The sequence below is a fragment of the Neopelma chrysocephalum genome, unplaced genomic scaffold (assembly GCF_003984885.1).
Source record: "Neopelma chrysocephalum unplaced genomic scaffold, ASM398488v2 Primary Assembly neopelma1_97114, whole genome shotgun sequence".
Classification (NCBI taxonomy): Eukaryota; Metazoa; Chordata; class Aves; order Passeriformes; family Pipridae; genus Neopelma; species Neopelma chrysocephalum.
The window spans coordinates 1-11,565 of NW_020925756.1; the positions used below are offsets into that span (position 1 = coordinate 1).

Below are 11,565 nucleotides of genomic sequence, written 5' to 3' on the forward strand. Positions count from 1 at the left end.
GGGGGGGGGGAATTGGGGATTGAAGGGACAATGGGAAAGTGGGAGGAACAGGGAGAATGGTGAAAAAGGGGGGGTGGTCTGGCAGGTCCGACGGTCCCATGGGAGTCTTCGTGCACAGGGAGATTGGGAAAGGGAGGTGGTCGCCCTGAGCTCCCAACTTCCTGTGGGGTGCTGGGGGCTGCTGGATCCAGTCTCAGCCTTGGATTATGCCAATAGTTTCAGTTTAGAGGAATTAGAGAGGTGTGACTGAACCACTTTTGTCCCCTAAGTTTTAATGACGGCAAATCATGTCTATTGATAGAAATGAATTTATTTAGGGTTCCAAATGATCAGACAAAAGATCTTCATCAGAATTATTTACTGCACAAGAGAAACACTAAAACTACCAGGAGTACAGGATAAGATAGGACAGTGCTCTACTCTAAAGCAATTGTTGAAGCAATTCTACTCAAGCTGGCACAAAAGCAAGAATTCTTAATTAGAGATGGATGGAACTCCCCCAGACCAATGCTCGTGGGGAGATCTCTGCTCTCAACCTCCAGGACTGACCTTGGAGGGTCCCCAGCCAAGGTAGGAATCTCCACACACCCCCCAAGAAGGGTTCTGTAGGAAGAACCTGCCCCTGGGAAAGGGGACTGGCCCTTTGTGGTAGAAAGGGATGGACTGACAGTCACTGGACTCCAGGGGTTGCCTCACCATCAGGGGCTTCATTCGGGGTGGAAGCAGCGGCCGAAGCTCTTCTCGCAGTCGGGGCACTCGTAGGGTGCCCTTACTGGTGGGTCCGTTGGTGTCTGGTCAAGGCAGAGTTCCTGGGGAAGCTCTTTCCACACTCCCCACACTTGTAGGGCCTCTCCCCGGTGTGGATGCGTCGGTGGGTGACGAGGTGGGAGTTCCGGTTGAAGCCCTTCACGCAGTCGGTGCAGCGGAAGGACCTCTCATCCGTGTGCGTCCGCTGGTGCTTCAGGAGATCTGAGCTGGTCTGAAACCTCTTCCCACATTCCAAGCACTTGTAGGGCCGTTCCCCAGTGTGGATGAGCTGGTGGACGATGAGGTGGGAGTTGTACTTGAAGCCCTTCCTGCAGTCGGTGCAGCGGAAGGGCCTTTCATCCATGTGTGTCTGCTGGTGCTTCAGGAGATCTGAGCTTGTCTGAAACCTCTTCCTACATTCCGAGCACTTGTAGGGCCATTCCCCAGTGTGGATGCGATGGTGTCTGCAGAGGTTGGAGCTGTTCCTGAAGCTCTTCCCACATTCCCCACATGAGTAGGGCCATTCCCCAGTGTGGATGCACTCGTGGGTGCGGAGGTTGGAGGTCTTTCTGAAGCTCTTCCCACATTCCCCACACCTGTAGGGCCATGCCCCAGTGTGGATGCGCTGATGTTGGATCAGGGTGGAGCTGTCACTGAAGCTCTTCCCACATTCCCCACATGAGTAGGGTCGTTCCCCAGTGTGGATATGCTGGTGTTGGATCAGGTCAGAGCTCTTCCTGAAGCCCTTCCCACACTGCCCACACTTGTAGGGCCTCTCTCCAGTGTGGATGCGCTGGTGGGTGACTGTAAGGAATTGGCTTGTGTGAACCTCTGAGACAGCAAGGCCATGGGAAAGCAGCAGTGTCTTTGTATATGCCAAAACTGGCTGGTAAACAGGAGGTTGGCATTAGCAAAACAAAGGCAACTGAAGAGCCACCTGTGTAAACAAAGGAAGGGAGTAGAGGTGATATCACCACTTAAGTAAGTACCACTAATGAGCTCATTTCCTGCAATATGTATGAACCAATTATGGAGTGTATATTAAGCTGTAGTCAATATGCAGTAAATGAAGTTTGATGATTCTCATATTGAGGGTTTCATTCTTCCCTCGTCGCAACAAATGGCGCACCGCACAGGGATTAAGTTAACCCTGCGATCCCAGGGATTAAGCGGAATCCCAGGGCAGGGGCTAAGTCGAGCCCCCGGGAACTAAGTCGAGTTCTCGAAGTCACGGTTGGACGCAGTAGTTTCGGTCGGTCTTGCTGCAGCACAAGCGGCGAAAAGAGTTGGACGAAAAGAGCTCAACTCGGCGCCGCCGAATGCCTCCTTTCGGGGATTTTGGATGGCGAAAGAGATGAATTCCGCGCCCGCGGTAGCAAAAAGAGCTCAAACTCGCCGCCGCCGAACACCTCCTTTCGGGGATTTTGGACGGCAAAAGAGTTAAACTCCGCGCTTCCGGCAACGAAAGAGTTGAACTCCACGCCCGGGATGACCTCTGAGGAGAGGGTCCTGCCGATAGACACCGCCGAAGTCTTAAAGGGCTGCAAACAGCGCGCTGATGTATTATAGGTGTGAAAAGACAAGCGGTGTTTTTATTACTCCAGTGCTTTTCAGAAAAGTGAGGAGTTTAGGGTATAGACTTAAGAAAGGAACTAATAGGTGCCTGGACAAACAGGGACTCCGATTTCGCCGTTCCGAGGGACGTAGGGCGAACAGAAAGAGCCGAGAGAAACAGACGATAGACGAGACATTGCCCCCGGCGTCAAGAATTTAAAGCTGCGTGCAGAACCGCAATACAAGCGGAATTTCACCCTGGTCAGGTGAGCAGCTGAAGGGGGGCATGGGGTCCGCTCTTTCAAAAGAAGAGGCGTGCGAACGCTCCTCTATTTAATTCTCTCTGAGAGAGATTCTAATTATGACGAAAAAGCCCTTAAAGGGTTATTAATCCCCACAGCTCAAGCTGCCTTTGAGGTGTCCATACGGGATGCTATAAAGGACCAGTTAGGGGAAGAGATCAAAGTGCTGCATTAGCGAGCAGCAAAACTAAAAGCAAAAAGAGCGAGTCAGTTTTTCAGCTTTTATTCATCATCTCAACAATTGTGCTACCGACAAATTTCAAAGTGCAGGCTTCTGCCCGATTGTCAGCCAGCGGCCCCAGCAGCAGTTTATCTTTAGCCCTAAAAAGTTTTAGCTCTGTGCAGGACGCCAGGGAGGCCACTGCCAGCTGTGCCTCCCCCCGCGGCGGGCTCTCCGCCGCCCCCGCTGCCGTTTTTCCCATCGCTGCTTCTAAAGCTGCTGCCCTGTTGTCGCCTGGAGCCATGCCCGGCTCCGATGTACTGCCGCATGGAGCCGGTCCTCCCACCGCTCCAGTGCTTGCGTCGACCCAGGAGTCGCCCCAAGCTGCCTTAGCCAGAAGCCGCGCCATTTCCGCCCGCCGCTGCCACGGCCCCCCCCGCCGCCGCCACGGTCCCCCCCGCCGCCATGCGCTGCCTCTGTGCACTGCCGGCACCGCCGTGCCCTGCCTGCCCGACCGGGCCCGCCGCCGCCTGCCCGTTCGCGAAAGCAATTCCCGCTGCCGCGGCCCCGCCTCCGCCAAACCCAGCGGGAGACAACTTCGGTAGGAACGGGAGGAGGGGAAAAAGCCGCGAACGGGTCCGCGCCATCGCGCTGCTGCTGCTGTCTGCTCCTCGCGTCACCGAGTCTGACATTGAACTACGAGAACAGACAGAGAGACTTAGAGAATCAAGTACAACTGCCAGAAAACTCTTGCGGACATCTGTGGCAGATCAGAAGTTAAAGCGACAAGGCTCTCTGCAACTCCTCTGCCATTGCCAGCCCTATATCCCCATACGGGGGCAAGTTTCCCCCAAGGCTCTTTTTTCCCCTGTAGACTCCACCACCTCCACAGAGTCCATTTAGGGAGGAGGGATGGAGTGGGACTGTGCTGAGAGAACCTGTGAGTCTGCAGTTTGGGGGTTTAGGGGCTAACTCGAGTGGGGAAGGTCCAGAGCAAAAATAAAAACGAATTCTGTGAGATACTATGATAGAGGGAAAATTTGGTTGTTGATTCCTAACGCATTTTCAGAATTGTTAGAAGACATGGATAGTCTATACATACTGTGCTACAAAATGGAACTGTTATAGAATTTTGTTATTACCACAAAAGTATTTGGTAAAGAGAAGGGTGTCAGCCCCTTAGTTAACTTGCAAAAGTGTTTTCATGTCTTAAGTTTTTGCACACAGGTGTTCTCTAGCTATCTGCATGATGGATGAGGCCTTGGAAAGAAGCTGGTTCTTCGGAACAAGGTTGATGTTATTCCTGCAGGTGACTGTGACACCACCAGAAGCTGTTGTAGCTAACAGTTGTCTTAATATTATTAGAACACAGTTTATTGAGCACAAATTTTTAGTATTTTTAAGGCACATAATTATAGAGGGTAAGAATTTAAGTATAATGTGTTGTGTGACCTTTTAGATTACTCACTAGGCATTGGTAAAAGAAAGCTTATCTATCTGATTAGTTTTATCTGTTTAGTTAAGAAACTCTAGCATTATAAGGTACTAAAGAATTATTATAATTTCTTAGGTTTGTGGAACGCAGTGACATGAAACACAGAAGTATGCTTGTGTGAAATGTGTTTGGGTGATGGTGGCCACCGTGTAAATGTGAATGAATGAAAGTGTATGCATGTGTGTGTAAATATATGAACACAAATTCACAAACACCTTTTAGTGAACAGATCGCTCGAAGCAGATTACAGTAGCAACAAACCCCTTTGATGCATGGTTACAGTCTATTTTTGGTTCAATGTCACAATGGGTTTTGAGTCTTGTTAAGAAAGGTTTACGATGGTTTTTGCTAATAAGATTTTTGTGATGCCAAATAAAAACAAATCAAAACAAAACAAAAAACGGGGAAATGTAAGGAATTGGCTTGTGTGAACCTCTGAGACAGCAAGGCCATGGGAAAGCAGCAGTGTCTTTGTATGTGCTAAAACTGGCTGGTAAACAGGAGGTTGGCATTAGCAAAACAAAGGCAACTGAAGAGCCACCTGTGTAAACAAAGGAAGGGAGTAGAGGTGATATCACAACTTAAGTAAGTACCAATAATGAGCTCAATTCCTGCAATATGTATGAACCAATTATGGAGTGTATATTAAGCTGCAGTCAATATGCAATAAATGAAGTTTGATGATTCTCATATTGAGGGTTTCATTCTTCCCTCGTCGCGACAGGTGACAAGGTGGGAATTGTGCTTGAAGCCCTTCCCGCAGTCAGCGCAGCTGAAGGGCCTCTCATCCATGTGCGTCCGCTCATGCTGGAGGAGAGCTGACCTGGTCTGAAACCTCTTCCCACATTCCCCACATGTGTAGGGCCTCTCTCCAGTGTGGATGCACCAGTGGGTGACAAGGGTGGAATTCCGCTTAAAGCCCTTCCCGCAGTCGGTGCAGCGGAAGGGCCTCTCATCCGTGTCCGTCTGCTCATGCATGAGGAGATGTGCACTGGTCTTAAACCTCTTCTGACATTCCAAGCACTTGTAGGGACGTTCCCCAGTGTGGATGCGTTGGTGTTTGCGGAGGGTGGACCTGTCATTGAAGCTCTTCCCACATTCCCTACACGTGTAGGGACATTCCCCAGTGTGGATGTGCTGGTGGATGCGGAGTGCTGAGCTCTGGTGGAAGCTCTTTCCACATTCCGTACATGTGTAGGGCCGTTCCCCAGTGTGGATCATCTGGTGTCGCATCAGGTTGGCGCTCTGGCTGAAGCTCTTCCCACATTCCCCACATGTGTAGGGACGTTCCCCAGTGTGGATATGCTGGTGGGTGAGGAGTTTGGTGCTCCTCCTGAAGCTCTTCCCACATTCCAAGCACTTGAAGGGCTTCTCCCTGCTGGGAGGCTGCTCAGGGACCACCAGGTCACAGTTCCCCCTCATGCTCCGGCCACCTTCCCGGCACAGGCTGGGTCTTTCCTCCTCAGAGCACCCTGGGCTGGCTTTGGAGCCCCTCCTGCGGGAGGATCTCTGGGCCTTTTCCTCCCCGCTGCCTTCCTGCACCGTGGAGCCCTTCAAAACGGCCTCTCCCACCAGCTTCTCACAGGGGGATTTGTCCTCCGGGCTCTCCGTCCTCAGCTCGGGGCCTGGGGCAGGAAGCAAGAAGGACAGGGAGGGGATTTGCCTCCAGCCCAGAGGGAAGGCCAAGGACATCCCCCCAACTCCGGCGCCGGTAGGACGGCGGCAGCAGCGGGGTTGTCCTGCAGCCGGGGCCATGCTCGGCTGCCAGAGCCAGCACAACACCGGCCCAAAGGGCCACTGACTTCCTCCTTACCTGCCTGGGGGGCCCGCGGCATCTTCCTCTTCCTCGCAGCCTCCTCCTCCATCCGCCCAAGCTTCGGGAAGGACAAATCCTGATGGGGGGGAAAACAAGGGCTGAGTGCGTTGGCTTGGGGGTTCCTCCTGCCCAAGTCCATCTCTAGAACTCACCGGGCATCCTGTGTCCATAAAAACCTACAAAACACCAAGATTCAGGCAAAAAACCCCCTCAGAAATAGCAAGAAGACCCTCGCCCCCCCAAACTGCAAAAAGTTGAGACTCAGCTAAAAAATATTCCAAAATGTGAAGATTAGCCCAAAACATCACTCCCAGCAGTTCTTCTCTCTTGTCTTCCCTCTCAAGGGTTTGGAGGGTCTCCCTTGTCTGGGAGTGTTGGGGGTCCTAAGGGTCCTTTCTCCTCTGACTCTTGCCTTCAGGGTTCCAGGTTCCCAGACATTCCCCCTCTCCAGGTTCTCCACTTTGTTGCCCCGGGGATCCCAGGGGTCTCACCTGTCCAGGCTTCCCCTTCTCTGCGCCCCCCGTTTCAGGCTCCCGGGGGTCCTCGGGCTCCTCCCTCTCTGTGCTCCCCCCTCCAGGCTGCCGGGGGTCCCCCAGCTCCAGCATTGCCCCGCTCCGCCCTCCACACTCAGCAGCTCCCGGGCTCCACACCCACCCCTGGCACTCCCGGGGGACCCCAAAACCGCTGTGTCCCCCCCGCCGGCACCGGGCTGACAATGGAGCCGGCAGGGCCTGACCCAGCAACACCAACCCCCACCATGGGGGGGGACCCGCATCCCCCCGCCGGGGCTCTGTCACCAACCCAGCCCGGCACCCCCAAAAAACACCTCCTGCCCACCCCCAAGAGCCCCCAGGGGCACAGCAGCAACAGTAGGAGAAGAATCGCCCCCCATCCCGCGGGTGGCCAGGAAGGGGGAACTCACCCCAAATATCCTGGGGGGAGCGTGGGGGTCGTGACATACTCGGGCTGCCAGCACAGATTTCCCTGCAAAAGTCTGCAGCGAGTTAAGCTCTGGGGAGGAGACTGTGCCCCATAGATGGGATTGCAGAGGGGCCCTCAGGTCCCCAGCATCAATCAGCAACCAGGAATACACACAAGGCCCCCCTGAATATTTTGAGGGGACTGTACTGCACAGAGGGGAGACTGACACCCCACCAGGGCAGGGCTGGCAAGTGGGAGGTTGGTCCAGGGCTCTGCAAGAGGCCTCGTGCTCTGCTCGAGGCCTCGTGCTCTGCTCGGCCCCAGCACTGGTTGGTACCAACACCCCCGGCTGACCCCGGTCCTGGGCAGCTCTGCTGCCACAGGCTGTGCCCTCACCGTGGCCCTGCAATGGTCCTGCCTGTCCCTCACCCATGGCCCTGTCCCTTGGCTCGCTCTGTGCCAGTTGAGTGTGGGGCACACGGGCTGGGGGTCCCTCCCACACCCCCGGGCAGCCGGCGCTGGCTGGGGGGATGTGAGGGCTGGGCCTGCTCAGCACAGCCCCGGTCTCGTGCCCAGCGCCTCTTTCCTGCCCCACACAAGAGCTTCCCGGCCCCCCCGGGCTCCCGTGCTGCTGCCTCTGCTCCTGGCCCTGCCTTTGCTGCTCCCTTGGCTGAGGCAGCAGCTGCAGGGGGGGGATGGCAGCAGCTTCAGCTCCACGGCACTTCCTGGGGGGAGCTCAGCCCGGGGAAGACAGGCAGGGACCTGATGGGGATGGACAGGGGCCCAGCAGGGACAGCCAGGGCCTGCAGGGGAAGGCACAGGGACAACCTGGCCCCCCACACTGCCACGGCTGTCTCTGCTCTTCCTTGCAGGTTCCGTGGCCAGGCACAGTTTGTGTTCCTGGGTGCCCACCATCTCAGCACTTGGAGCCGCTCAAATCAGCGCCCGCAGCTCTGCAGCAAAGCCCCAGCTCACCTGGCACACAGAGGATGGAGACAGCACCTTCTCAGGGCTGGGCACTCACAGCTTCTTCCCTTCCCCACCACGGGGGTCTCCTTCCTCTGCAGCACCTCTGCCTTGCACTTATTCTCAGGCTCAACTCAGGGACAGCTCTGGGCTCACCTCCGCGCCACTTCTCAGCCTCACCTCAGGGCCTGGGCTCAAGGACAGGAACCTGCAGGGAGGGGACATGATGTGCAAGCTCAGGGCTGCCTGCTTGCACTGGCCTCTGGGCTTTCGTCTCCTTCTACAACCATCCCAGAACGTAGCCTGCTTTTCTAACACCACACATTTACAGACTAACCTTGCAGATATATATGGACAGACATCTCTATCACCCTGTGGATAGAGCCTCAAGCATGTGCTACATAGGAATGGCAATCAGCGAATCACACAATCAGCCACGTTGGAAAAGACCTCCAAGACCATCAAGTCCAACCCTGGATCCAACCCCGCCGTGCTTCCCAGACCATGGCACTGATGCCACATCCACTCTCACCTTCAACACCTCCAGGGATGCTGACTCCACCCCCTCCCTGCCCAGCCCATTCCAAGGCCTGATTACTCTCTCGGCAAAAAATTGCTTCCTAATATCCAACCTAAACCTCCCCTGGCACAGCTCAAGACCCAGTTCTCTTGTCTTAACTGCTGCTTCCTGGCACAAGAGCCCCACCCCCACCTGGCTACAACCTCCTGGCAAGGAGTAGCAGAGAGTCAGGAGGTCTCCCCTGAGCCTCCTCTTCTCCAGCCTCAACAACCCCAGCTCCCTCAGCCTCTCCTCACACCACTTGTGCTCCACTCCATTCCCCAGCCTCACTGCTCTTCTCTGCACCTGCTCCAGCCCCTCCAGGGCCTTCCTCAACTCAGGGGCCGAGAGCTGGACACAGCACTCCAGGGGTGGCCTCACCAGCGCTCAGTCCAGCCCAACAATCACTTCCCTACTCCTGCTGCCACACTCTTCCTCAGCCAGGTCCCTCTGCAGAGCCCTCCTGCCTTCCAGCACATCAACACACCCCCAGCTTGGTGTCAGCTGCACATTTGCTGATGAAATGCCTGGTTCTGCAAGAGCTGCAGATGCTCAAGGGGCAGCAGGACCAAGTCAGGGGCTGGGGGGGGGGCTTTCGGGTCCAGGAGGGTCCTGGGGGAGCTGGGGAGGGGCTTTGGGGATTGGGGGTACTAACCAGGACAGACCAGTACCTCCTCACTGCCCCCCAGATCTCTCCTCGAGCTGGGACACGTTGTCCTGGGACACCTGAGCCCCCCCCAGTGCCCTCCCAGTACAGCCCAGTGCCCCCAGTACAGTCCACTGTGTTCCTGTCCCAGGGTGCTGGGTGATTATTGAGGATTGATATGAATATAGCTAAGGCTATGGATAAGCTGCTAAAGTGCAAAACGCAGCCTGTCTAGGCCCATGAGAAAGTCTGAGATAGCAGGGTCATGAGAAAGCAGCAATGACCTTGTGTATTCTAACTTGGGCTGGAAAACAGGAGCTTGGAATTTGAAAAACAAAAGCACTTAACGAGCCACCTGTGTAAACAATGGAAGGCAGTTGAGATGATATCACCTATTAGTCAAGTGCCAATTAGGAGCCTAATCTCTGTAATATGTATGAGCCTATTATGCAGTGTATATTAAGTTGCTTTCTATCTTCAATAAACGAAGTTTTGGATCCTTACATTAAGTGTTCAGAGCTTTCCTCGCCGACAGGTGATCCCTTTTGATGGAGGTTGGAAGGGATTTGAGGGGGGGCTGGGGGAGATTTGAAGGGATCTGGGGGGGTTGCATGGGGGTTTGGGTGCATTTGGGGGAGTTAAAACAGGTTTTGGGGGCATTGGGGCATCAAAGGGATCTGTGGGAGGGAGGGGATTAAAGGGAAAATGGAGGTTAGGGGACATTTGGAGGGGGGGTTAAAGGGGCCTGGCGGGGAGAGGACGGGCTGCACCAAGAGCAGGTGAGTCCTGAGACCCCCCCTGGTGTCCCCAAGACCCTTGCCACTATCCTCACTGTCCCCAAACCCCATCCCTGATGTCCCCAATCCTCCATCTCACTCCAGGAGCCCCCCTGGACCCTCTGAACACAAAAAAGCCCCACCCCTCACACTCAAAGAAAGGCCAAGGGCATCTGGGGACACATTGGGGACAGTTGGGGGGCTTTGAGGGGCACTGGGGGATTACTGGGGGATACTGGGACACACCGGGGGAACCAGGGGGCACTGGGAGGACTGGGAGGTTACTGGGGGACACTGGGAAGGCACTGGCAGAGAACTGCGGAGTTACTGGGGGATTATCAGGACACACGGGGGGGACACCAGGAGGTTACTGGGCCATACTGGGGGTTACTGGCTGCTCACTGGAGGATCACTGGGTCATACTAGGGGGCAGTGGGAGGTCACTGGGACACACTGGGTGGTTACTGAGGGGGTTACTGGGCCATACTGAGGGTCACTGGGAGGTCATTGGGATATACTGGGGGTACTGGGATCCCCTTACCCGGATGTAGTATATCTCCCCCCCCGGATTATGGGGGCCATCCCTAGGACCCCTCCCCTGGGGGCTGGGGGACCTCAGGAACCCACTGCTGGGCTTTAGGGGGACCCCCAAAATCCCCTCAAAACCCCTGAAATCCCCCCCTCGACCCATAGAAACCTCCTCAAGGTCCCCTCAAATCCCCTCAGAGACCTCATCCCTCCCCAGCACCCCCTTAACCCTCTCAGTGACCCGCAAAACCCATCTGGGACCCCCCAAGCCCATTCAGGGACCCCCAGTCCCCCTCACGGACGCTCAAAACCGTCTGGGACCCCTTAAACCCCTTAGAGACTCCAAAACTCCCTAAAAGGTCACTGTAAAGCCCCTCAGGACACCCAAACCTCCTCAGAGACCCCCAAAACCCACCTGGGACACCCCAAATTTCCTCAGAAACCAAAACCCCCTCAGAGACCCCCAAACTCCTTCAGGGACCTTCAACCTTCCCCCTCAGTCCCTTCAGAGACCCCTCAAAACCTCCTCGGGAACCCCCGAACTCCTCCGCTAAGCCTCCACAAGACCTCCAGCCCTTCCACCCACAGCCGCACTCCCCGCAGCCCCCGAGGGGATCCCCAGAGCCCCGCTCTTACCGCAGCCCCCGCCAGCTCACACAGTTCAGCGCAGCGACCTCCACCCCCTCCACTGCCGCTTTCCCGCGGCCAACATGGCGCTGGCTCTGCCCGCCCTCCGCCTGTAGAGACCCCCCCGCGGGGGGCGGGGGCGTGGCTGGGGGCGGGCGGGGGCCGTGTCCGCGCGCTGATTGGCTGCGGGGCGGGTCAGTGAAGTCGGTGCGCGCGCAGAGCGAGCGCCATGTTGGCTGCTGGGAATCGGTGATGCTGGCGGGGTCTGCATTGAGTTGTGAGTGTTGGCGGGGGGGGCGGCGAGAGCGGGGCTCTGGGGATCCCCTCGGGGCTGCGGGGAGCGCGGCTGCGGGTGGAAAGGCTGGAGGGCTCAGGAGGGTTTAGCCAGGGGGGGTTCGGGATTTCCTGGGGACGTTTTGAGGGGTCCCTGAGGGGGTTCAGTGTCCTGAGGGGACTCAGAGGGGTGGT

The 11,565-nt window shown here is 56.1% G+C and overlaps 1 protein-coding gene across 1 annotated transcript; it reads right to left on the minus strand.

The window, feature by feature from the left end:
• Window positions 1-647: 647 nt before the first annotated feature.
• On the minus strand, window positions 648-8,094 carry LOC113961341 (zinc finger protein 501-like). The gene is made up of 5 exons (XM_027671622.1): window positions 7,971-8,094; window positions 6,072-6,150; window positions 5,389-5,883; window positions 4,981-5,220; window positions 648-1,551 (listed from the first exon to the last, which is right to left on the minus strand). The coding sequence occupies exons 2-5, from the start codon at window positions 6,121-6,123 to the stop codon at window positions 770-772; spliced, it is 1,569 nt and encodes a 522-aa protein (XP_027527423.1). The 5' UTR covers window positions 6,124-6,150; window positions 7,971-8,094; the 3' UTR covers window positions 648-769.
• Window positions 8,095-11,565: the final 3,471 nt, after the last annotated feature.

Excerpts from the sequence above, each read along its gene's own strand:
- LOC113961341 (XM_027671622.1), bottom strand. The coding sequence starts at position 6,123 with ATGGAGGAGGAGGCTGCGAGGAAGAGGAAGATGCCGCGGGCCCCCCAG. Across the intron at positions 5,884-6,071 it reads GCCGCGGGCCCCCCAGGCAG|GCCCCGAGCTGAGGACGGAG; the intron begins GTAAGGAGGAAG and ends TTCCTGCCCCAG. Across the intron at positions 5,221-5,388 it reads CCGCATCCACCAGCACATCC|ACACGGATGAGAGGCCCTTC; the intron begins ACACTGGGGAAT and ends ATGAGCAGACGG.